Source organism: Mesoplodon mirus (genome assembly GCF_964341445.2).
Source record: "Mesoplodon mirus genome assembly, chromosome: 2".
Lineage (NCBI taxonomy): Eukaryota > Metazoa > Chordata > Mammalia > Artiodactyla > Ziphiidae > Mesoplodon > Mesoplodon mirus.
In genome coordinates, this window is record NC_138977.1 from 91,637,245 (window position 1) to 91,664,242 (window position 26,998).

At 45.9% G+C, this 26,998-nt stretch overlaps 2 protein-coding genes across 2 annotated transcripts; one reads left to right on the plus strand and one right to left on the minus strand.

Annotated features, from left to right (window-relative positions):
- Positions 1-3,809: 3,809 nt before the first annotated feature.
- On the plus strand, positions 3,810-5,427 carry GSX2 (GS homeobox 2; the record flags this gene model as incomplete). The annotated part of the gene is made up of 2 exons (XM_082611609.1): positions 3,810-4,383; positions 5,087-5,427. 2 exons carry the CDS (start codon positions 3,810-3,812, stop codon positions 5,425-5,427), a joined length of 915 nt encoding a protein of 304 aa, XP_082467735.1.
- A 14,229-nt stretch (positions 5,428-19,656) lies between these two features.
- Positions 19,657-20,991, minus strand: LOC309796034 (palmitoyltransferase ZDHHC4-like). Its single transcript, XM_082608927.1, has 2 exons — positions 20,772-20,991; positions 19,657-20,739 (listed from the first exon to the last, which is right to left on the minus strand). The coding sequence occupies exons 1-2, from the start codon at positions 20,828-20,830 to the stop codon at positions 19,707-19,709; spliced, it is 1,092 nt and encodes a 363-aa protein (XP_082465053.1). The 5' UTR covers positions 20,831-20,991; the 3' UTR covers positions 19,657-19,706.
- Between the last annotated feature and the right edge of the window lie 6,007 nt (positions 20,992-26,998).

Sequence of the window (26,998 nt, forward strand, 5' to 3'; positions counted from 1 at the left end):
TGACCTCATTAAAGGGAGCTGGGGGCAAGTAAGTCCTGTCTCCTGTTTGTGTTCGGCTAACAAAACCCAGCTTTGAGATCATTCATTGCTTTGGAAACTAATATGAAATCAATGTAAGAGGAGCAAATAAATCCAAGGCGGCCCCGCCAACTCCCGGCTGTCCCGCCCTGCTCGCGGCCTCCTCTGTTTGGGGCGGGAGAACCGTGTGGGCAAATGCTGAAACTGAGAGGGAAAAAAAGGACTTGGGGTGGAGGGGGCAAAGCTTTAGGGGGAGCAGAGGGAGGGTCAAAGTAAGACTTACAGCCGGAGAAGAACAGTAAGCACATCAATGGGTCAGAAGTCTAGGGTTGCTGAATAAGTAATGTTTAGTCCACGCCCTTTATTTCCCTGTTTTTGCCTGTGAAAAGAAACAGGAAGAGAGAGAAGGAAGAGGAAAATGTGGGGTTCAGATCCGGTGTGATCCCAGGTGGGGGAAAGTACTGGGAGACTTTCTGAAAGGTATATCCAAGAATTCGAATTTCAAGGCTGGGCTGAGAGGAGACTGCTCATCCAGACTCAAGCTGGAGAGACCACAGGCAAGAAGGTGGTGCCTCTGAACTGCTTTGATTTTTTTTCCTCAGTTGAGGGTAAGGGTGGGGTGTCCTGACTGGGCAGGGCTGGGGGATGGTGGGGACAATTTCTGTTACCTTCGCATTTGTGACATCATAAAAGACAAAGCAAAGCCATCCTCTGTCATCCCCAGCAAAAGGGAAAAAATCAAAGGATCCCCCCCCTTTAAAAGAACTAATTTTCTCCTTGAATTATGAAAGTAATGGCTTAGGTAACAGCCTGTACTCTGTACCCAATTGCTTAATACCGAATAAATCCTTCCACGTGGCTCCCTGAGTCGTGGCAATTAGAGCTCATTATAGGCTCATAAGAGCTCTCATTTCAGGGATTACTTAATGGACGATGAAATTTTATCGGACAGAATCACTGAGAAATAAAATTGGGTGCTAGCGGGGGCACCATGGGGGCACGCCGATGGTGTGCCCAGGGTCCCTTTCTGCTCCGAAGGGGTTGGAGGCGCTGCAGTCCTGGGGGAGGGTAGGTCTGGGCAGGGCCAGCCGCAAAGCTGTCTACAGGGTCACTGGGCAGGGGAATGATGGCAAGGCACACGGGGTTGGGGAGCTTCTGAAGACGGGGCTGGAGTGGAGGAAAGGGGGCGGGGGGTGGGGAGAGAGACTGAGAGATCCAAAGAGAACTAAAGAGAAGAGTCTGAGAAAAGAGACTCCAATGTGGAACGTGACCCCAAAATACTTGCTCTCGGTGGGCTCAAGCAGTTAACCGAGTATCCTAAAAGACAAATTTCTTAGTCATGGTCTGATTTCAGCCTCAGTCTGGCCTCAAGCCGCTACTCCCCTCGCAGCCCTAAGTAACCCTATGGGCCTCTCACTTTTCTCAAAATTCACCAGCACACCAACCGGAGGTTTCTGTAGGCAGACATAAATCGAGTTAGATGCTCAAGCATCATAATTAGGATTCTCTAAAATAAAATGATCCTCACATAAGCACAACTCCCAGCACATTAGCATAGAAGTTCTTCCCAAGAGCAGAACTAGAATCACTGCAGATCAAAGTGAGTAGATACATATAAATATATATTATATAAAATTTTAAGTGAAATGTATATATACACTTGCAAAGTCAACAGGGAAATCACATCACCTGTTTGGACAATTTAGGCCTATACAAACATCCTGCCATTAAGCACCTCCCAATGGTTGAGCTCCCAGTTTTCTTTCTGAGGCTGGAATGATTCGGGAACTGCCCGGATTCTCCCATTGTGAGCGAGGGTGGGCTGGGCCAGGCAGGCTGGGTTGAGGCTGAGCGCCTGCGATGGCTGCAGCAGCAAACCTTGTGGTACAAAAGTAGTTACAGCTGAGCTGCCCTGAGTTAAGCCCTGAGACTCCTTAATTGTTGTCACAAGATGTTGGATTAGCACATTTCTGGAATAGCTGTCTGTTTACACTCTGGAGACCCACCGTCCACTAACCGCTTTCTAATTGAATTCTAATCACATTCAAATAGCTCAATAACCAGCCTCAGCTGCAATTCATAAAACTTTAATTGCCATCCATAAATCCTGGGCTCCCCAGAGCGGGGCGTCCCTACAACCCAATTACACTTCTCTAGCAGGCAAGAGAGACGGTCACAGAGATGGAAAGGGGAAAGGAGAGAGGACAGAGAGACAGCCATGTCACCAGCTGAGAAGCTGATGCTCCCCTAGGATTTGGACCCTTGGTTCTCACAGGTGGAGGGAGTCCCATCCCCAAGTTTCTTAGCACCGTTGTTATCTCAGGCCTGAAGTTAGCTGTTTGGGGGAAAGGTTTGGACTTGTAGCTGTTGCTCACCCTCCCTGCTCCAGCCAGATTTTCCGCAAGGGGAAAGAAGAGAAAGCTGTCACTTCTGCAGCCTTGCTTCCCCGGAAAGATCAATAGCCCTTAGGTGGGCAGCCACCCTCTCTCACCAGCCATTGGTGCACCAGTCTTCCACCGCCACTCAGAGAGGTTTCCTTTACCAAGCCACTTCTCCCATCCTGAGGCAGGATTCACTGAGTGACTCAATTCCCTTCAACCTTTATGGGCTTTAAAAGGCGTGCATAGGGGAGAGAGCTTCCTGGTTAGCCTCCTAGCTGCCTAAGATCTGTAAAATGCAAAGGGGCAGGAGATAGCAGGACCCAGAATGAAGGCTTCCCTCAACCCCTGACGAGTCTCCAGAAGGGCCGGGATTTGGTCCTCTCCCCAAAGTCCTTGGGATGGAGTTTGTGTGAATGGTCTGGAAATGCAGCAGTGGGACCACTCGGAGAAAGACAAGAGCATAACTTCAATGTCTCTCTTTGCCAAGGGGGGTGGTTTCAGGTTACAAAGAGGCACAAGGAAGGGTCGTTGATCTGAGTGGCCCAGAAGGCCCCAAGTGCAAAGGCATTTTAGAACTTCTCAAGCATCAGAATGAAAAGCTCCACTTCTTAGCTGGGAGGCCTCTCTGTTATGCCCCCCGGATCCCTCACCAGCCAACCACCTGAATGACCTTGGCCAGTTCCAAAAGCTAGGGGACTCTGTGTGTGTGTCCGTCCGTGTCCCAAGCTGCGCTCCGGGACTGGGTCCCTGCCAGTCCACCGCCACACAATCCTGTTCTAAACCGCAGGTTTCACACTATGCCGTGCCTTATCCACGGCTGGCACAGAAGAGCAAGGAGCACTAGGCATTCCTATTAGAAAGGCCTCAAAGTCCCCACCTGGTGCGATCTGTGGCCGGAAGCGAGGAAGAGTTGGGCTGGGGCCCAGGCTAGGGAGAGGGGTAGGATGGAGGATGCAGCTCTGTGATTTCTCGGGAAAGCATGGAGAAAGAAGGGGAGGAGGCCGGCCTCCCCGCGAAATTAACAAAACCTACACTTTGCAAAGTCTCCCCCATCCCCCTCCTCCGAATTCTTCCCCGCCGCGCACCCGCCCCTCCTCGCCGCTTCTGTTGTGACTCGGGCAGCCTATCCCGAGGGTGGGGAGCTGCCGAGGAGCCTGAGCCGAGCGGTACTCCGCAGCATCACGTGTCGGGGTGGGGGCTATAAAATCACGGAGCCTGGGCGTCGGGCGGGGGACGTGAGGACCAGCCCTCTCCAGGGACCCCTTTGTTCGCAGCCCAGACGCCGACACCTCCGCGTCCCCAAGGGCTTGACCGCCTGCGTTCGCGCCGCGCCCGGGGCAGAGCTCAGGACAGGAGAGGGGAGGGGGCGCCACGGCCGGCCGGGCCCTCCAGCCACCCACCCCTCGCGACATGTCGCGCTCCTTCTATGTCGACTCGCTCATCATCAAGGACTCCTCACGGCCCGCGCCCTCGCTTCCTGAGCCGCACCCCGGGCCAGATTTCTTCATCCCGCTGGGCATGCCATCCCCGTTGGTGATGTCCGTGTCCGGGACGGGCTGCCCGTCCCGCAAGAGCGGCGCGTTCTGCGTTTGCCCGCTCTGCGTCACTTCGCACCTGCACTCCCCTCGGGGGCCCGCGAGCTCCAGCGGCGGGAGCGCAGGGACCGGGAGTGCCGGGGCCGGGGGTGGTGGGGCGGCGGCAGCCGCCGGGGCGTTGCCCCTGCTCAAGAGTCAGTTCTCTTCGGGTCCTGGGGACGCACAATTTTGCCCGCGTGTGAGCCACGCGCACCATCACCACCACCCTCCGCAGCACCACCATCACCACCACCAGCCCCAGCAGCCCGGCTCGGCTGCAGCGGCGGCGGCTGCGGCGGCGGCTGCGGCGGCCGCGGCGGCGTTGGGGCACCCGCAGCGCCACGCACCTGTCTGCACCGCCACCACCTACAACGTGGCGGACCCGCGGAGATTCCACTGCCTCACCATGGGTAGGGCCGGGTTTCTGGGCACCTGCGCGCTGTGCCTTGCCGGCTCCCGGGAGCAAACTTTCAGCCTTCAGTGGATGAAGTGGGAGCCTGGGGGCGGGGTAGGGAGGGAGGAGGGGCTTTTAGTATAACTGTGGAGTCCTCCCCAGAAGTTCCACGAAGGTGGGAGTTAGCCTTCTCAGCCTCTCCAAGCAGCCTGGTACGCTTCACTCCCGGTATCTGGTGCCCGAGTCTTGCATAACATCGGGGCCTTTGGGACTTCGAACTTGAGGGCTGAGAAATCGGAGGTTAACTGACTGAGGTCCGGGGTGGGTGTATTTGTACTTAAGTGTGGCATTCCGGCGTCGAGGCTGGCTAAAAGGGTTTCGTTGCTTTGGGCTAAGCCTGCCTGCCTTTCCGCTAGGCTTGAAGGGAGACGACCGGACAATGCAACCCCTCCCCCCGCCCCCCCCCCACTTTAATCCTCTGACTTTACGTCCCGAACATCAAAGGCCTTCACTTGCTTTGGGCGTCCCTGTCCTTCCCGGTTAAGTAACGATGTGTCTTGAAATGAGAAAGAGTGAGAGATGGATACAGGTATTTGGTTGAGCTTCACGGGTGAGTCCTTGCGAGGCATCCTTTCCAAGGGATGGCACGTAGGGTGGGAGCGCCTCCCCACACCCACCCCCGAGAATTACCTCTCTGCCCTCTCTTGGCCCGTCTGCAGGGGGTTCGGACGCCAGCCAGGTACCCAATGGCAAGAGGATGAGGACGGCGTTCACTAGCACGCAGCTCCTGGAGCTGGAGCGGGAATTCTCTTCCAATATGTACTTGTCTCGACTCCGGAGGATCGAGATCGCCACGTACCTGAACCTGTCAGAGAAGCAGGTGAAAATCTGGTTTCAGAACCGCAGGGTGAAGCATAAGAAGGAAGGCAAGGGCACACAGAGGAACAGTCACACGGGCTGCAAGTGCGTTGGCAGCCAGGCGCACTACGCGCGCTCAGAGGACGAGGACTCCTTGTCGCCGGTCTCAGCCAACGATGACAAGGAGATTTCCCCATTATGAGGGGGGGCTGCCCCACCTCTCCCTACACGCTCCCGTAACCGCCCCCCGCCCCGCCACAACGCGACGCGGCAGGCACCCAGGGGCCAAAATCCTTGGCCTTTCGGTTGTTCCACCTGGAGAAGGTGGAGACAAGTATTCCCGGGGGCTTACATGACGGGCCTGACACTTCTCCTGTCTCCTACTTGACCTATTTGTTTGGGACTCCACTCGCAGCTATAGATCATTTTTTTTAATGTAAATAATCTAGATTCAACTAAGTCTCATCATATAACAAAGAAAAAACAGGGTTGGTTTAAGTTTAAAACTGTATGTGGGTTTCTGAAAGCACATGTCATTTCCCTTTCCCTGTCTTTCAGAACCTGATAAGAACACGGGGTTTCTTGATTCTTTTTGTTTTGTATTGTTTTTAATGAAAGTATTGAATTGCAAATAACTTAGAAAATTAAACCCTGTAGGTCTTGCTTTCTGAAAATTTGCCTGGGGAGAATTTAAAATCCAAGTCACTGGAAGTCTCCTTGTGAATAGTTTTATATAAATTTATATTTATATTTATTTAAATAAATGAAACAAAATCAAGGTTTTAAATTTGTGATGTTTGCTTTCTCCATCTTCCCCTGTCTCTCTCTCCCCCTTATGGACAGGGAATAAAAGTGTGAGAATTTAGAGCAAAGTAATGACTATAACTTGGTAATGTGGGTCTCTTGGTTGAGGGAGTTTGTGGCTCTATAGGATTTCTGTGTCACCGAAACTTCTGCCAAGAAGACACCTTCTGTCATGATGCTGCCTACCAGGTAGTACTCCCCATTCTTAAAATAGCTCAATTCCTCACAATTGACAGGATACATCACTCCATTTAGAGTGACACTGACAATTAATGACAGGCAAACCTTTAAATTTATTTAGCAGGAGAGGGTGAAAATCCCTTACCTAGTATTTATTTTCTGTATCAGTCCCTCCTCCCTTTCTTTCCTTCTTCATCTCTCTCAGTACTAAAACCTGAATTATGTAAAGGAATCTGAATAGTAGGAATTGTTTTAGGAAGGGCAACAATTCATCAAACAGGTTTGAAGCAAACACATGCAAAGTTACAAATGATGCTACAAGTGACTAGAAACAATACTGTTTTTGCGAGTTTGTCTAGCTAAGAAATTAGCTGGTTTCCACCACTGCTGAGAAAACAAAAGTTCAGGAATAGGGAATTATTTTGTCCAAAGACTTACATTCTCACTTTTCCAAAATAGCTCACAGGTGCCTTCGGACTTTTGGGTTTTTTCTCTGGTCTCCCTAACTTTAACCTAAATTAGTTCCTTTCTAGTCCCTCTCTTCCCATCACCTTGCAGAGTTCATTCGCGCAATCCTGGCCCTGGAGAAGGCTTACTTTGGCTTTGCCCCCAGCAAGGCAACCTGGCTCTCTCTTCAGCACAGCCAGGTTCTGTCCTTTAAGGGAGAGAGTGAAGCTGGAAACATGGAAACTAGGAGATCTCATTCCCTGCAAGCTGAGTCCCACAAACACACGCTGGGGTTATTTTTGATTATTTTCTCTAAAGATGCCACCTAAAAAGTCCAAGCCATAGGAACTGTTTACAACACACATACTCACACTTCTTTAGGTCTGATTTACTTTAGGTCTGTAGGAACTGAAAACTCACCAGGTGGGGTTGGGCTCTATTATGGGTTTCCCCGCCCAGATACTCTCTCTCTCTCTCTCACACACACACACACACACACACACACACACAAACACGCACTCCTGAGGCCCGTCGTCATCTCTCATTCTGGTGCTGGCCAGGGCAGGCAGGGGAGAGGAGAGGCTGGACGGTGCGTACTGAATAGGGAGCTGCCACCGCTTTGTGCAGTGACCTGGGCCCGATCCTGCACAGCAGTCACAGGCATCTGACTTGCTCCTGGCCCGGGCCTGGGAAGCTCAGGCTCTGAATTGCCCTCTCTCTTTCACACACAAGCAGAGCTTTGGGCCCCCTCGCCCTGCCCACCGCGAAGGAGCAGGGGCGCTGACCCACTGCCTTTTCCAAAGATTCCGTCTCCCTCCTTCCCAATAAACAGGCGTCTCCGGGCACCGGTACAGGGGTGGGAGGAAGGGAGTTTCGTAGCGCAAAGAACTGGCGGCTAAAGAAGAATTCCTTCACAGGAAATAACAAGAAGGCCAAAGAGCCCCGGCCGCACCGCTTTGCGCTCCTGCCCAAAGCGAAGCCTCATCTGAGAGGTGGACAGGCAACCCCGTCCCCTACCCATCCACTCCCAGCCCGGCCACTCTGTCGTCCCGCACTCGGGCCTGGCCCTCCCCAAGTCCCTGCCCAGTCGGGACCAGAGCATCTGCACTTCTCCTCACTACCCACACCCAGGCCCTGCGCCCAGAGTGATAAGCCACCCGCTTGCCACACCAATGCTGCACTCACCCAGCTCCACGGCCCGGAAACAGAGACGCGGGGCCAGCCCTCCGTGCCTGGTTTGGGGTTGGCTGCTCGGTACCTTTCCCTCCTGTCTTCAGGGAAATTCCTTAGGGAAGAGAGAAGAAACAGTGGATCCTGCACCAGAGGCAAAAAGATTCAGGCAAAGACGCTGGACATTCTCCAAAGAAACGTTCTCCAGTGAATCTTCTTGTCACTTTCAGAGTGAACCATGAGGTCTCCTTGTCTCCTATTTTACACGTCCCCAACGCCTGCCCCCCCAAAAGAAAATTCAGTTGATGTTTTTGAAGATTGGGAATAAGGTTTTGGGAATCTGTCTGATTTTAAAGGCCTACAGTTTCACCTTAGGTTAAGAACACCTAAGCCAACACTCAGATGTACAAATACTCTGTTAAACAATCTTGATATCAAACACTCTAAGAGAAGTGTCCCCAGATTTATTAAAAGAGGAATGTTTAAGATGTGTGGGGTCACCCTTGACTATTTCTATCTGGGAAGCACTAGGTGCTAGTTTTTCAATATGTCCCAACTTGAAACACAGAACTCTGTTCCTCCAAAACATGGCCTCTTAGGGGCCTATAACCACACGATGGAAAGAGAGAAAGAGAATAAAAATGAGAATTAAAAATCAGGACCTTGCTCCATTAGGAGAAAAGAAGTGAGCAGCAGGAACCATTAGCATGGATGAATCCACCTCTTTAAACAGAAAAAGAGCTGGGGGCTGGGGAGGATGGACAGCGGGAAGAATAACCTCCTGCCGTTGTGCCCTGACCCAGTCCAGAATTCCCAGCAAAGAGGAGGAGCAGAGACCTTTCCCCTTCACCCTCCCACTCAGTGACCAACCCAAGCCCAAGGCCAAGGGTCTAACAATGCTGGTGGCACACAGCAAGGCTTCTTCTTCTTTCTTTTTTTTTTTTTTTAGCAAGGCTTCTTGATTGCAAACCATGACCAGGGCAGAAGGGACCCAGCAGCCCATCCCTGGGGTGTTCATGGCCCCAGGTGATAGTGACACTGGTGATGGTAGATCCCACCTCCTCTCCTAATTCTGAAGTGGCCATCATAGTTTACTGCCCCCTCCCAACCCCCCACCATATCCCCCCCAAGGATATCCATAGATATTTTAGGAGAAACAAAAAGTTGGGGCTGTGAAGTCTTTGACTTTCTGGCTTCCTCCTCCCTCCCCTCACCCCGACTCCTCACCACTGCTGCCCAGTTATATCTAATCAGGATTAGAAATGCAGTTAGCTTGGCCCACCTCGACTATGGTCAGAGAATTGCCAGAAGGGTGATTGTTCTAACTCAAAAGTGGTCACAGAGGGCAACAGGGTCTGTGTGTGTATGTGCATGTACACAAGTATGTGTGTGGGGGGGTGGACTCTTGGTGGTGTTAATGTATGTGGGAAGAAGAGAGTTATTTTCACTAGAATTTTTTTTCTTTTGTTTTTTCTTCGCACTTCTATCTTTCGTGCAGTTTCCACTCATTTTTAATGGCACTGCTTGGGAGATTTCTTCGAGGGAGGCAGGAAGAGACTCAGAGTTGGGCTAGGGGAAGGAGCAAAAAGCTGAACCTCAGGGAAGACTGTAGTGAGCTCTGGGTAAGATCTCAGGTCCAGGCTTAAGGGTGTAAGAGAGAGGGAGAATGACACTTCCAATAGAACCTATTTGCTAGAGGAAATCGGGTTTAAAGGAGCAATCACTGCTTTAAAAAGAGCTCCTCCCATCCTCTCCAAACACAGCCTAAAGCTGTCCTAGACATGAATGCAGCTCAGTGCATCAAAGCAATTGTTCCTATTTTCATTATTCACAGGAAATCTTTGAATGTACCTGTTAAGGTGACAGACCTCTTAAAAGGGAACATTTTTTTCCATGCAATTAAATGGTGCATTTACTAGGCTTCTATTAACATAATTTAATATAAATCTATTTTATAAATCTTTAGGCTCATATTACTGAAAACTGAGCATCTCTGAACAAAAAATACCTATGTCTCTTCCCTAAATTAGATGGAATAGAATCCAAAACCTTGTTATTCTAAGCCAGCTGGAAATATTAAAAGCAGAGGAATTTTTGTATTGTCTTTTGTTAATGGTGGAGGTATGAAGAAAAGAGTCAGCTTGTCTCACAGAAGATGAGAAATTCCACAGGAAGGCAGGGCTTCTCACCCAAGGGCCTGGCACTTGGAGCAGTTAACACAGGCTAGAACTGGAACAGGAACTTAAAGAGATCTCTTAGGAACAGAGATGAATCAGAGCTCAGATGAAAAAACAACAACCAACCCTGACTCATATTTGGAAGCAAGTTTCTTCTGTTTGGGGAGAGAAAAATCCAAAGCCTGTGAGCTCTCACAGTCCCATAAGCTGTTCTACATGGAGGCAGATATCCTTGTCTGTTCGCATAGCTGGACTCCATGTTCTCAAGTGCACCTTCCAAAAACTTGGGCATCCCATTGTCTCTGAAAAGGTGTTTTGTCTGCCCTTATATTGATGTCACTGCCTACCCTTCTGCACTAGGCATTGCATTTCTTCAAGCACAGCCCTATGTTTTCCTGAACGCTTGTCCTACCTTTGTTGAGTCTTCCAAATCCTAAACCCAGGAAGGCCCCAGGGGCTCCTCTGAGTGAATCCTGACAGATCGGAAGTGTGTGCTGTGTGCTTAGGAAAGTAACTAGTTTCAGATTAATGAAGCAGTGACAATTTCAATCTGCTTAAAGACGGAGGTTGGCACTGCCCAGGCCTGAGCGTGGGGAGCTCGCCAGGCTGGGCTTTATATTGTCCGCTTTTCTGAAGAGCAGACAAAGATGGATAGAGAGACATTGAAAAGCAGGGGGCGTATTTCAAACAGCCCCATAAAGAGGGCTGTCACTTTAAGACAAGAACCATAGTGCTTTGATGACTTTGTATTAGCTGCCCCATTTCAAATAAGGAACTCAAGTCTCTAGTGAGAGGGAGGAAAAAGAAGACTGTGAGAGGGAGAGGGAGAGGGAGAAGGAGGGGGGTGGAGGGAGAGGGAGAGGGAGAGAGAGAGAGAGAGAGAGAGAGAGAGAGAGAGAGAGAAACAGAGAATTGTAGTGATGTTTAGCCTGTGTGAGCACTGCAGCGGGACTAATTCTTAGGCAACTATTTGGTTTCTGAAGTTCAGGGAGAAACAACCCACAGCAGGTGCAGAGAAAAAAGGCAGGTGGGAGCTGCTCCTTATGGGAAAGAGCTCCCTGCCCCATGCGCAGCAGCCGGCTCCGAGGAGTTAAAGCCAGCTTGGCCTCAGTTGGCTGGGAAGGGCTGGAGAGGGATGCACAGCTCTACCGGCCCCAGACCGCTGAGGATTATAATGGAAATTTTTGAGAGCTTGAAAGAGAAATAATAGGAAGGAGGGGGACGGCAGGCTTTTGGAGTCCACCTTCACAAAGCCTAATTTAAATTGTTTGGGGTCAAGCAGCAGCAAGCCACCTCCCCCCTTTCCTCCTTAATTAATTAATGACCACGATTAATTATTAGGGTCTTGCATCTCAAGACTTCAAAACACCTTCCCCCCGGGCTGATGAGTTGCTTGAGCCAGGCACGTGGTTCTAACTTGAGAGAAGAAAGTTGAAAGTTGGCAGTGTAGTCTGTGTCTCTATTATCTGCTTCCCTCTAGGTCTCTGCCTCTGCTTTTTTTCTGTCTCTCCTACTCTTCCTGCCTTGGTGTGCCTCTGTCCCTGTCTCTCTAATCTTTCCCCTCTTTGTTCTCCAGGCTGATCTCCCCATCCTCCTCCAATCTCCCTTGGCCCTGGCTCAACCCTCCCAACTCCAGGACCCCAGCTGTCCCAGGAGAGGGGAGGATGCCCGTGAGGCCCTCACCCAGGGCACCGGCCGGCAGCTCCGAATCTCACCGCGTCCTCAGTGGCGGGAAGTGAGTGGGCAGCAGTGTTCACCGGCTGGATCAGGAGTTATTGACAGTTTAGATTTTTTTTTCCTGCCAAAGAAATCTTTTTTTTTTTTTTTTTTTTTTTTTTAAGGGACCAGAGGACCGGGAGCGGGAGAGCGCTTCGGCTTTGAAGGCCAGAGGAAAGGCTCCCCCGACGGTGGCGCTGGAAGGAGAAGCGTGTTGTCAGTTTCATTAGGCACTATTTGAACCTTGCAACGTGTGGTAATTTCTGGGGCAAGCTGAAGAGGGGGGATTATGTAGGAGGGACACAAGGAAATTAGAGAACGGTTAATTTAACTCGTTTTCTGCTAGACTTTTCGATACATTCCTAATTGACTGAGGGGCAGGTGAAGCTCCCGCCCCATGCAGGCTCATTCACGGTGGGAATAAATGGTTCTTTTTCAACTCACACTGCTCACAATATATCATCAGGGAAAAGACATGCAGTGAATATGTTGATTTTTTTATTATTATTAATGGACTTACACCCTGCCACGCAGGTGTGAGGGTAAAAACCTATCCTGCAATGAGATAAGATTAACAATGAAATTAGAATTTTATTAGCTTTATATGTCACATAGACCTGGATCCGAACTGTCAAAACAAGCAACAAGAAAAGATATTCTGAAGGCAGCCCTGCCACTCAGCCAGGAGAAATGGAACAGCGTCGATCCAAATCACAATCAGCTCCAGTTCCTACAGTACCTCCCTTGGGCCTTCTGCCGGAGGCAAGAGCGGGGAGGGCCTCGCTTGGGTGACCGCCTCGGTTCCCGACCCGCAGGTAGTAGCTGAAAACAGCACTTGAGCTCGGAGGCCCGGCCTAGAGCAGGCCTCAGCCCAGGGTAGGGGGGCCGTGATGACCCGAGGCTGCCGAGAGGTCAGCGGAGGGGCCGGGCCACCGCGGCCTGCGGGCCGCAGGCTTCGCATCCTCTAAATCAGCTGCAGGCGCTGGCCGCGACCCGAGGGAATGGAGAAGAGTCGGAATGCGGGACTGGAGGTGGAGTGGGGCGTCCCTTGAAAACCGCACTGAGTTTTGTTACCCGGGGGCCACTGCTACCTGGGTCTCGCAGGCGCAGAGGTGCCCTATGCAAATGGTTCACTCTTAGGCGAGAAAGAAATACTTCAAATGGCCCTTTGTAACCTTCTATAGAAAATCGAGGTACTCTGCATGACAAAGCACAATTAAGCTTTCTATTCAGGAGTTCTGCAGCTGGTAGCCCATTGGGAAAGTGGGAGGAAACGGGAATATATTAATAGTGTGGCAAAAGTTTTTTGTGTGCGTGTCCTTTTCTGGGTCGGGGCTGGGGAGGGGCGGTGGGTGGACCCAGAGGGGAAGGAAGCTCCGCCTTGGATCCTTGCCACCTGTACAACCTCGTCTCTGCCCACGTGGAGAGCCCTGCTTGTCTGGCAGCCCGGACATTCTGAATGGTCTCGGCGACCCCCGAGAGCAGACCAGGGCTCGGCGAACCCTGCGGGCACCAGCGCCTGGACGGGACGGGACGCCTGCCCCAGCCTAGCCTCCTCGTCCCCGGAAAGCTGAGCTGAGACCCGGTGCCCGGCTGTTCTTGGTCCCCCGCGCAGGAGGGAGGCTCCCAGACCCGGTGCTTCGCCCAGACGCCAGGGTGGGTGGTGCACCCGGGAGCACAGCAGGGGGAAGTTGGCGCTGGAAAAGAGACATGGGAAGAGCAGAGCCAGATTTTCCGTTCAGCTCTAATTTTCTCCCATAGTTGAGGTTCACTTCCTAATCGTTCACTTTTACAGACCTCGAGGAGAATTTCTTGCTTCTTAGTAAAGAAGGGCTCTTAACCAACTGTGCTGGTTATTCTCCATTTGCCGGTCTAGATCCATCTCCACCTTCCTCTGGACTGGTGGTTGCCAGAAGACACTGGCCACTGTGGATTGTACTACATCTTCTATTAACTGCATCACCTGCAGTCTCTTGCCTCTGGCTTCCATTTGGGTTTGGTGAATGAGCGGCACTGCAAATAACCGAACAACCTGATGAGAGAATCTGAGGTACACTGATTGTTTCTGGGGATGTTGCATTGTCCCAGTTCTGGCAGTTGCTGCTCCTTTCCAGAAACTCCCTTTCTCTCTGAGAGCCTCTTTTCCAAGACTCCAGCTGTTAGTCAGGCTCCTCCTGCACCTTCATGGAAAAAGGTGAAAATGCCTTCTGCCTTCTACTAGTCCCCTCTACTAGTCCCATCAAATTCTTGTTGGTTCTCTCAGCCCGGCACACATCTCTGCAAGTAGTCATTTTGTTGAAAACTTTCTTTAAAAGTCCCCGCTCAGATCAGTTGCCGAGTGGCCTGACCAGCCATGTTATGCTTGAGTCAGTCTCTTCTATAACAGTCAGATCAACTGTCTCCTCACTTTTGCTGGGACGTCTCCCATGAGAGAAGTTGTCGCAGCCCATTCCATTTTCAACAGCTTTGACCACTAGGAATACTTACTTGTGTTGTATCTTCCTTTCTAATTTCCATCCATGAGTTCTACCTAGTTCTTTCCTCGTGGACTTCTAGGTGTCTGCCTTCTTCCCTATTCTCAACTGTGATGTCCTTGATGACAGCAACTGCATCTTTCATCTCTGCAACCTCAGCATTCATCACAATGCCTAGTACATAGTAGATGCCCAGTAAAGACTAGCTAGATCAATGCATCATTCTGCTTCCAAGACTCCACCAGTTGCCTCAAACATGGAGGCTAGAAACAACTATATTTCACTGTAGCTGTATATACATATATGTAATAAACATATATTCCCTGGTGGCACAGTGGTGAAGAATCTGCCTGCCAATGCAGGGGACACGGGTTCGAGCCCTGGTCCTGGAAGATCCCACATGCCACGGAGCAACTAAGCCCATGCGCTACTACAACTGAGCCTGCACTCCAGAGCCCGTGAGCCACAACTACTGAGCCTGCGTGCTGCAACTACTGAAGCCTGCGTGCCTAGAGCCCGTGCTCCACAACAAGAGAAGCCACCGCAATGAGGAGCCTGCGCACCACAACAAAGAGTAGCCCCCGCTCACTGCAACTAGAGAAAGCCCGTGTGCAGCAACGAAGACCCAATGCAGCCAAAAATTAAAATAAATAAAATAAAATTTTTAAAACATGTATATATACATAGGCTAAATAGCCTATGTATAGAATAAATATCCTATATAGAGGATAATTATAGATAGGATATAGAGAAGGTTCCGGAATCAGTCTGCATGCTCTACCATTTACTAGCAGTGTGACCTTGAGCTACCCACTTAACCTCTCTAACTTCTATTTTCCTCATTTGTAAAATGGGGATAATTAATAGTACTTCCCTCATAGGGTGATGAGGACTAAATAAGGAAATACACATGAAGATACACAGATATTTAGTTAACTTAGATAAGGTCTAACTGAAAAAGTAACTTTTAAATAAAGACCTGAAGAGAATATGAAGAACTGACCCTGTGCTTGCTGGGGCAAGAGAATTCTAGGGGTAAAGAATTCCAAGCAAAGGCCAAGGTGGGAAGATGCCTGAAATAGTTGGGAAACAATGAAGAGTCAGAGTGACTAGAGTAGACTGAGTGAGTGTGTGTGAGGGGGGAAGAGTGATGATGGGGTAGGGCTTGTAGGTCAGAGTAAGGGCTTTGGCTTTTATTTTTAGTTAACTGGGAAATTCTTGTGGGATTTTGAGCAGAGAAGTGATATGCTGTAACTTATGACTAATCTGGATGAATTTGGCTGCTATGTTGAGAGAAGCCAGGAAGATAAGATACTATTAAATACAGCCAGGTAAGAGATGACGCTGGCCTGGACCAGGGTGGAAGTAATGGGAGTAGAGAGAAGTGTTGAATTCTTGGGTTTGATGTGGTAGAGTTGCCAGGATTTGCTAACAAACTGAGGAGTAAGAGAAAGAAAAGGGTCAAGGATGACACCAACGTCTTTACCCCAATCATTGAAAAGAAAAATGTTGCCATTAAGAAGACTATAGGGGACTTCCCTGGTGGCACAGTGGTTAAGAATCCACCTGCCAACGCAGGGGACACAGGTTCGAGCCCTGGTCCGGGAAGATCCCACATGCCGCAGAGCAACTAAGCCTGTGCACCACAACAACTGAGCCCGCGAACCACAACTACTGAGCCCACGTGCCACAACTACTGAAGCCTGAGTGCCTAGAGCCCATGCTCCGCAGAAAGAGAAGCCACCGCAATGAGAAGCCCATGCACCACAGCAAAGAGTAGCCCCTGCTCGCCACAACTAGAGAAAGCCCGTGTGCAGCAACAAAGACCCAATGCAGCCAAAAATAAATAAATAATAAATCAATAAATAATAAATAAATAAATTTATTTATTTAAAAAAAAGAAGACTGTAGGAGGAGCGACTTTAGTATATATTAAGTTTGAGATGACAATTACACATCAAAGTGGGGATATCATGAAGGCAATTGAAAAAATAATTCTGAAGTTCTGAAGTGAGAGCAAGCCTCGAGAAGTAAATAAAGGAGTCGTGAATGTAACGATGGTATTAAAATCATGTGACAAGGTGAGCGCATAAGGGAGTGGTACATAGTAAAAGGGGAAGGAACCCAAGGACTTAGCACTGGAGAACTCTAAAATTTAAAAGCATTGAAAACAAGTCTTGGAGATGAGAAAGGATGAACATAGAGGAAAACAATCAGGTGAGTAGTATGACTGACCCAGCATATGGCCTGGAGAGAATTTCCTGAACTCAGGGAGGGTAACCCAAGCAAAGGCCAGCAGTCTCCCTGAATTGAGACAGAATTGAGAAGTAGAGGAAACCAAGGTGCCTAGAACCCATAGGACACAGTACTTATTCAATAGCAAACTGCTCAGAAAGAAAGCTCTAGAAATCTACAGAGGTTTCCCCTCTAGTTTTCAGCTGAGTATTCATCAATACTTACACATGAAGAACCTACCTGGGGCTAGAGAAAGAACACCACAAAGAAGCAGGCTGAAAAATTTATGACCTCACACATGCCTGGTAAGACTTTGTGTCCTCTCTGGCCAGAAAGAAAAGACCTCCTAACATACACGGGGCTTTTCATTCAAATAGACTACTCAGAAAGGTATTGCCTCAGTAGTAGAGCAAAATTAGCTCTAAAGACTACTCAGGTCCCACCTAACAAAGCTTAAAAGCAAGCTTCAAAAGGATCAAACTGTTTCCAAGTAACCTAACTGCATCCAAAACAGCTCAAAAATATTTAAAGGAATTAAAAAAAAATCCTAGCATCCTAGAAGGTATAATTCATAATAACAAATTATGAGGTATGCAATCAAAACACACCGGGCATGAAAAGCAGCAGCAAAATATGACAATGAGAAGAAAAATCCATCAATATAAAGACACAGAAATGACACATATGGTAGAATTCTGACAAAGACTTTCTAACAATTATTATATTTTTAAATCCCCTCCATTTATTCATGAAGGCAGAGGAAAGTATGAACATAATAAGGAGAGATCTGCAAGTTATTTAAAAAAAAAGATCTGAATCAATTAAGAAATACAGTGTGTGAGATGAAAAACACCAGATGTGATTAACGACAGTTAGACACTGCAAATAAAAGATTAGTGACCTTACGTGATGCAGAGCAACTAAGCCCGTGAGCCACAACTACTGATCCTGTGCTCTAGAGCCCGTGAACCACAACTACTGAGCCCGTGTGCCACAACTACTGAAGCCCCGCGCCTAGAGCCCATGCTCCGCAACAAGAGAAGCCACCACAATGAGAAGCCCATGCACCACAACGAAGAGTAGCCCCCCTCGACACAACTAGAGAAAGCCCGTGCGCAGCAACAGAGACCCAACACAGCCAAAGATAAAATTTTTTTTAATTAAAAAAGAGTTTGCATGCCACAACTAATACCCAGCGCAACCCAGTAAATAAATAAATAAATATTAAAAAAAAAAAGATTAGTGACCTTAAAGACATAGCCATAGAAGCTATCCAAAACAAAATATAGTGAGATAAGAGACTGAAAAGAAAAGAATAGAGCATTGAGCTGTGACACAGTGAGCTGTAACACAACATTGAGTGACCTATACACACATGTTCCTGGAGTTCCAGAAGGAGAAGACAGATGAAGGGACAGAGCAATCACTGCCAATTTTTTTCAAATTTGATGTAAACTATAAACCTACATATCCAAGGAGTTCAACAAACTCCAAACAGCAGAAACACGTGCCCCAAGGCACATCATAATTATAATGATAAGAAGAAAATCTTAAAAACATCTAGAGAAAAAAGATACTATTTGCAAAGGAACAAAGATGAGGATGATAGTAGATTTGTCATCAGAAAGAATGCAAGCCAGGGGCTTCCCTGGCGATCCACTGGTTAAGACTCCCTGCTTCCACTGCCGGGGGCACAGGTTCGCATGCCACAAGGCCAAAAAAAAAAAAAAAAAAAAAAACAAAGCAGGCCAGAAGACAGTGACTTCTGTCTTTAAACTACTGCAAGAATAAAACAGTCAATCAGAATTCTAAACTCAGCAAAAATAGTAATTTTTTTCTTTGGTTGCCCATGCTTTTGCCACTATATGCAAAAAATCATTGCCAAATCCAATATTATGGAGCTTTCCTCCTATGTTTTTTTCTAAGAGTTTTACAGTTTAAGTTCCTATGTTTGGGTCTTTAATCCATTTTGAGTTTATTTATTTTAAAAATAATTTTTAAGTTTTAATTGAAAAAACACATCTCATGGGCTTCCCTGGTGGCGCAGAGTTTAAGAATCTGCATGCCAATGCAGGGGACACAGGTTCGTGCCCTGGTCCAGGAAGATCCCACATGCCTCGGAGCAACTAAATCCGTGTGCGATAACTACTGAGCCTGCGCTCTAGAGCCTGCGAGCCACAACTACTGTAGTTCACACGCCACAACTACTGAAGCTCGCCTGCCACCACTACTGAAGCCCGCACACCTAGAGCCCGTGCTCTGCAACAAGAGAAGCCACCGCAATGAGAAGCCCGTGCACCACAATGAAGAATATCTCCTGCTTGCCTCAACTAGAGAAAGCCTGTGTGCAGCAACGAAGACCCAACGCAGCCAAAAATAATTAAATAAAATAAATAAATTTATTAAAAAAAAGAAAAAACACATCTCACAAAATGTACTATCTTAACTATTTTTAAGTATGCAGTTCAGTAGTGTAAAATATATTTGCATTATTGTGAAACAGATCCCCAGAATTTTTTGTCTTGCAGAAGTTGGTAACCACCATTCTACTTTCTATTTCAGTGAATTTGACTACTTTAGATAACTCATGTGAGTGGAATCATATAGTATTTGTTGTTTTGTGTCTGGCTTATTCCACGGAGCATAATGATTTCAAGGTTCATCCATGTTGTAGCATGTGACTGCATTTCCTTTTTTTAAAGGTTGCATAGTATTTCACTGTGCTTATATACCACATTTTGTTTCATCTATTTTTTTTTTTTTTTATTTCTGCCCCAGGGTTTATTAGCATCGCACCTGGCAAGGCTTAGGCACTCAGTAAACACTAGTTTTCCCTTCCCTTCCTTAGCTACTGAGAACCAATTCATAAACACAGCGGAAACTGGGAAAAAAGAAATAAACCAATGCTTAGAAAGTAAGTATCCAGGACTTCCCTGGTGGTGCAGTGGTTAAGAATCCGCCTGCCAGTGCAGGGGACACGGGTTCGATCCCTGGTCCGGGATGATCCCACATGCCACGGAGCAACCAAGCCCGTGCGCCACAAGTACTGAGCCTGCACTCTAGAGCCCATGAGCCGCAACTACTGAAGCCCGCGCGCCTAGAGCCCGTGCTCCGCAATAAGAGAAGCCACCGCTTGACACAACTAGAGAAAGCCCACGTGCAGTAACGAAGACCCAACGCAACCAGATAAATAAATAAAAATTTTAAAAAAAAGAAAGTATCCATATGTATAAATAAACATATACTATATTTAAAAGGCAGTAACACTCTTCCCATTCTTATTTCTTCTTTCTCTCATAATGTGCAACAGCAGGTAGAAAGATCTCGCGAAGGTTGCTCCAAAGCCCACGGGAGTGAATGTTCCGGTAAACCTGGGGCTCTGCTGATGGGGGCCAGGCCACGTGGGGGCAATGCTGGCACCAGGCTCGGGCACCTCTGTACCACTCGTTAGTGGTCTGGTTGGTAGCGGCCAGGTACAGACAGAAGCACAGGTAGCTCCCCAGGAGGAAGCTCAGCACCACAACAAAGCCCAACAGGAAGACAATCCTCGGGAAGGTCAGGAACAGGTACTGAATAACAAAGACAGTGTCAACCACCTGCAAGTGTCCAAAGTCATTGACGTAAGTCTCCAGGTACAAGTCCGACATCATCACCAGCTGGACTAGAAACACGGTGCTCACCACAGCCATGGTGGCAGCCGAGGCCGTCAACGTCAAGAGGTAGAAGAGGAAGTACCTGATGTTCCAGGCCCCGATGCAGTTGTTCACCCACTCACAGTGATGGTCAAAGCGGTGCACACAGCGGTTACACACACTGCAGTGCTTGGATCGCGCTGGTTTCCTTAAATCACAAGTAGAACACCTCACGTTCTTTGGGAATATCCCTTCATCAAATTCATAAACTTGAAGAAAGAGTAATTCATTTGCTTTTGTTATGGTACCAGGGTTTGTTTCACAACTTAGGGCAAAAAAAACCAGGTTTACAATCAGCAGCAGATAAGGCAGAAAAAGGTAATTCAAGGAGAACTCCAGCTCTTGACAGAGGCCAAATATTTCCCAGGTGTATTCAGTATAAACCATTCCTTCCAAGATGAGATGCAGGATAACAAAGGTGTGGTTTCGTGTATGGAAGAGGTAATGAAGCCATCTTAGCATGGCTCTCCGAAGGCATTCTGGAATTATATACGAAATTATCTGTGCTCCTCTGCTGACCAGGCCTTTCAAGCAATGGGTTTTCGAGCAGATGCAGATCGTAACAACACCAATCAGCACAAAAGCCAAGTAGAACAAGAAGAGAACCAGGAAGTCCATCCTGGGGGAGGTGATTCAGGGTCCCCAGCCTACATATTTCTTTTGTTTGGATAGTTTTCAGCCGGCAGCTCTGGCGTTCCTCCTCCGAACATTCACGGAGAATCCAAACGGCATCTCCTCGTGTTCAGCGGCGTGCGCCTGGCACAACAGGTGGCACCCAAAGCTGCAGGAGACATGGCTCCTCTAGGAAGCTGGATCTGGCGCCGAGACCTGTCTACCGCCAGCAGCCCCCGGGCCGCGCCTTTAGGGCGCTTCCCCAGACTTCCGGCGGAGCCGTCTGTTTCATCTATTGATGGACATTGGGTTGCTTCCACATCTTTGCTATTGTGAATAGTACTGCTATGAATGTGGGTGTAAAAATATCTCTTCGAGATCCTGCTTTCAATTATTTTGTATTATACCCAGGAGTGGGATTGCTGGATCATATGGTAGTTCTATTTTTAATTTTTTGAGGAAGCACTGTAGTGTTTTCTGTAATGGTGGTACCATTTTACAGTCCCACCAACAATGCACAAGGTCCAACTTCTCCACATCTCTGCCAACGCTTGTTAGTTTCGGTGGCTTTTTTTTTTTTTTTGGTAGTAGCTATCATAATAGTGTAAAGTAATATCTCACTGTGATTTTGATTTGCATTTCTCTGGTGATTAGTAATGTTGAACATCTTTTCAAATTCTTTTTGGCCATTTGTATATCTTCTTTGGAGAAGTATCTACTCAAGTCCTTTGACCATTTATTTTCTAATTGGGTTATTTGATTTTTTTGTTGTTTAGTTGTAGGAGTTCTTTATATATTCTGGATATTTACCCCTTATCAGGTATATGATTTGTAAATATTTTCTCCCATTCCTTAGGTTGCCTTTTACTCTGTTGATTCTGTCCTTTGATGCACAAACGTTTTAAAATTTGATTTGTCCCATCTGTACTTTTTTCTTTTGTTGCTTGTGCTTTTGATGTCATATCCAAGAAATCATTGCCAAATTCAATGTCATGAAGATTTTCCTCTATGGTTTCCTCTAGGAGTTTTATATTTTTAGGTCATACATTTAGGTCTTTAATCCATTTAGAGTTAATGTTTGTTTATGGTGTAAGGTAAGGGTCCAACTTTGTTCTTTTGCATATGAATATCCAGTTTTCTGAACTGGATATCCTGTTGAAGAGACTATCCTTTCCCCATTGAATACTCTTGGCACTCTTGTTGAAAATCATTTGAAATTTGTTTCTGGGTCATATTTTATTCCACTGGTCTATATGTCTGTCTGTATGCCACTACCACTCTTTTGAGTACCATAGCTTTGTAGTTGTTTTGCAATCAGGAAGTGTGAGACCTCCAACTTTATTTTTCACTTTCAATATTGTTTTTGCTATCTGGGTCTCTTGAGATTTATATGAATTTTAGGATAAATTTTCTGTTTCTGTAAAAAATGTCATTGGGATTTTGATAGGGGTCACATTGAATCTGTAAATTGTTTTGATTAGTATAGACATCTTAACAATACTAAGTCTTCCAATCCAGGAACATGGGATGTTGCTCCATTTATTTGTATTGTTAATTTCTTTCAGCAACATTTTGTAGTTTTCAGTACTCAAGCTTTTTGGGAGGCTGTGTTAAACAGCAAAATCACCAATCCTGCTTGAATTCCCTGGAGGTTCAGTGGTTAGGACTCCACGCTTTCACTGTGGAGTCCCTGATGGGGGACTCAGTCCCTGGTGGGGGAACTAAGATCCCACAAGCCACGTGTTACAGCCAAAAAAAAAAAAAAGTTTTAAATAAATAAACAAGGATTATGTTAGTAAATGTGAAAGCGCAGCTCAAAGAGTCCAAAAATGTATCTTTAAAGAAATCATATTTTTTCAAATGCCTGGAAATACAGTCACCCAAATATTGAGATAATGCTTACTGAGATGGAGTTTTAGAAATGTGAATTAATATGTGTAAAATTGCTTCCTAAAACAGTAAAGAACTACAAAAATAATCGCAAAGAATAAGAATAATCACAGGGCTTCCCTGGTGGCGCAGTGGTTGGGAGTCCGCCTGCTGATGCAGGGGACACGGGTTCATGCCCCGGTCCGGGAGGATCCCGCATGCCGCGGAGTGGCTGGGCCCGTGAGCCGTGGCTGCTAAGCCTGCACGACCGGAGCCTGTGCTCCGCAACGGGAGAGCCCACAGCAGTGAGGGGCCCACGTACTGCAAAAAAAAAAAAAAAAAAAAAAAGAATAATCACAAAATAATTTCGGCTCTTATGACCTGTTTGGAATGGTTAGTCTAGAAGACACCAGACGAAAAATTGTTCTTTTTTTAACCAAAGTATAGTTGATATACAATGTTGTGTTAATTTTTGCTGTACAGCAAAGTGATTGTTACACATACATATACATTATTTTTTATATTCCCTTCCATTATGGTTTATCACAGATATTGAATATAGTTCCCTGTGCTGTACAGTAGGACTTTGATGTTTATCCATTCTATATATAATAGTTTGCATCTGCTAATCCCCAAATCCCAGTCCATCCCTCCCCCACCCCCTTGACAACCACAAGTCTGTTCTCTACGTCTGTGAGTCTGTTTCTGTTTCATAGATAAGTTCATTTGTGTCATATTTTAGATTCCACATATAAGGATATCATACGGTATTTGTCTTTCTCTTTCTGACTTACTTCACTTAGTGTAATAATCTCTATGTCCATCCATGTTACTGCAAATGGCATTATTTCATTCTTTTTTATGGCTGAGTAGTATTCCATTGTATATATGTATCACATCTTCTTTATGCATTCATCTGTTGATGGACATTTAGGTTGTTTTCATGTCTTGGCTACTGTGAATAGTACTGCTATGAACACAGGGGTGCATGTATCTTTATTTTTTTTTTGTATCTTTTTGAATCATAGTTTTGTCCAGATGTATGCCCAGGAGTGGGACTGCTGGATCATACACAACTTCATTTTTAGTTTTTTGAGCAACCTTCATACTGTTTCCCACAGTGGCTGCACCAACTTACATTCCCAGAAATACTGTAGGAGGGTTCCCTTTTCTCTACACCCTCTCCAGCACTTGTTATTTGTGGACTCTTTAATGATGCCCATTCTGACCAGTGTGAGGTGGTACCTCATTGTAGTTTTGATTTGCATTTCTCTAATAATTAGTGATTTTGAGCATCTTTTCATGTGTCTGTTGGCCATCAGTATGTTTTCTTTGGAGAAATGTCTGTTTAGGTCTTCTTCCCATTTTCTGACTGGGTTGTTTGTTTTTTGAGTGTTAAGTTGTATGAGCTGTTTGTATATTTTGGAAATTAAGCCCTTGTCAGTCTCATCATTTGCAAATAGAAAAATTGTTATTTGATTAGGTTTTGAGTAGCATAAGAACTAGTTCTCATTCAGAATGCATTCTTGGTCAGTGTCAGGATTACTTTTAATAACTATTTTTGAATTTAAGCTTCCTTCTCCAGGGCATATGGAGACATTCAAGACATGGATGTATACAAAATGCTTGAATGTTTTTGTTTTTTAAAAACTCTTTCCTCCATGTTTTAAGCTTTATAGCACAAAACAATTTCTTTTTAATTGTTTTGATTTCCTAGGCTTTCTTTATGAAGTTGAAGTGGTTAATCTCTTTCTCAATAGCCCAAAGCACACTGTATCAGGTCTGATCTTAAAAATAGCCATGTCTTAGCCAAAATTCCTTTCTAAACTTCTATGCCTAATAAAAAAATTTTAGTATGCTAGAAACAGAAAGAAATTGTTTAAAATTAATAAACATTTGTCAGAAACTAATGGCAAATATCTTACTAATTTGTGAAACTGTCATACTATCCCCATTAAAATAGGGAACAAGAAAATCTGCCCACTATAATCATTTTACTTAATGATCTTTTTGTTGGTTCCAGCAAGCTGTAAGGAAAGAAAGTGAATCAAGAGCTATCAGTGTGGGACTTCCCTGGTGGTGCAGTGGTTAAGAATCTGCCTGCCAATGCAGGGAACACGGGTTCGAGCCCTGGTCGGGGAAGATCCCACATGCCCGAGCAACTAAGCCCGTGCGCCACAACTACCGAGCCTGCACTCTAGAGCCCACGAACCACAATTGCTGAGCCCACGTGCCACAAGTACTGGCCTGCCTGCTGCAACTACTGAAACCCGTGCACCTAGAGCCAGTGCTCCGCAACAAGAGAAGCCACTGCAATGAGAAGCCCACGCACCACAATGAAGAGTAACCCCTGCTTGCTGCAACTAGAGAAAGCCTGTGCGCAACAATGAAAACCCAACATAGCCAAAAAAAAAAAGGAAAAAAGAAAATAGCTAATTGCATATTATAATTTATATTAGAATATAAATATACAACATAATACAATGTAATTAATTGTATTATTGATTTATATTTTATTAATTATATAATATAGTATAATTATATGTAATAATGATATATTATGTTTATTATATATGTGTGTATGTATACACACACACACACACACATACACATAAAGAGCTAAGCTGTTACTCAGAAACATAGGAAAGGTTTCTAAACTTCTGAACTTATGAAGTTCAGCAGCCCAATAGCGTTTCTCAAAAAAACCTATTCAATGCGCAGAGAGTATGTACTTTCAGTCTACTGAGAAATTCACAAACCTGTAGGAAATTGTACACATGAAACCTAAATCACAGGAAGTACACAGTCACAATGTGTAAAATGTGTAGCTTAAAAGATTATACATTTTATTTTAATTGTTCTTTGGGAAATAGTTCACTCTCAATAATGTATGAATTTTTGTTTTAATCTGTCAGCTTCTGAGGAAGGGAGTGTAAGAGGACATAGTTTTTAAAGTGTATTATATAACCCCTAGGAATTTTTGATCATAGGGCTTAAAAACAGACCATATTTATAGAACTGAAATGCAGAATTAAAAAAAATAAGTGGTTTATGTGGGCCTAAGTGGATTTTGAATTTACAGACTATTTTGTTCTTTAATAGACCTTGAATTTAAAAATGAAGAGATAGAATATCTTTTTTCTTTGTATTGCTTTTGAAGCAATCAAATGAAATTGTATCTTCTTCAGACCTCTCCTAAAGCTATATATACAATTTTATAGGCTATATTTGAAAATAAGCCTCACTTTCAATATTATCAAGAACTCCAAAGCTTTCCCCCTTCTTTGAGATGGAACTGGTGCATGAAAAGAGTGCTGAACTAGAAGATAAGGGCCTACCTGGGTTTTAGCTCTGGGTCCTTTTTTCTATGAGCTGTGTGCCAATTGTTTAACTTCTCTGATCTGTAAAGAAATCTCTGTTTTCTTTATCTGTAAAGTTGAGAGTGGTGGAGATCAAATGAGATAACATATGTACAGTGTTTGCAAGCTATAAAACACTGCAAACATTGAATTATGAGGCAGTTTTTCCAAATCCTAATAGCTGTGAGAAGAATGAAAATAGAAGACAAAATTTTTACATTATCTGTTTTATGCAGTGAACAGGAAGATGGCCAGGATGGTGAATGATGTCAAGCCCTTAGTCTTCAGAGGTGTGGTTGAAGGAACTAAGGCTATTAATCTGAAGAGCCAAATACTGAGGGTGTAGGGAAGAAGTGTTAGTATTTATAGCTTGCCTCGTGGAAGTCCTGCTGTAGTATTTGCCTTTCAAGAGCATCATATTTTTTTTAATATTTGTTTCATCCAGACATGAGTTATCACCTCCCCTCACCCATTTTCCTCTCATCATAACATTCCCTTAATCTAAAAATCAGAAAAGGCAAATGAGCTTCAGATGAGCTCTTCGCTGACTTCCCTGTGCTTATAGAATCCTTTCAATCCAGAAGAGGGGTAGGTAGCATTTGGACGTAGTCTCGAAACAAAAGTCAACACGCATATCGTGGGGGAAATATGAAGAAAATGGAAATGCAACAGGAGGACAACAGACAGAAGTTTAACCTTTGAGGCACATGTGGACTGGAAGGTATTGAGTGGTAGGTCTGGATGTCCAGAAGACGACGCCTCACCACAAGAGATATGGGAAGCTGATGTCTACTTAGAAAATTGCTCAGGAATGCACAAATTAAGATTGATGTTTGGAGCTCCCATTTCCATACTTCCTATTGTTTCTCTTTTCTCATAATAACCATTCTATCTTTCTACCTCTTTTATTCAATCAAGTAAGACATAGAGAGTTTAATGAGTTTTGATTTTTCCCAGTCAGGAAGACCTGTCAGTATTTCATAGGGAAGCAGAAAGAAGCAGTAAAAGAGCCCTATTAAAATGTTTCAGGCACTTCTG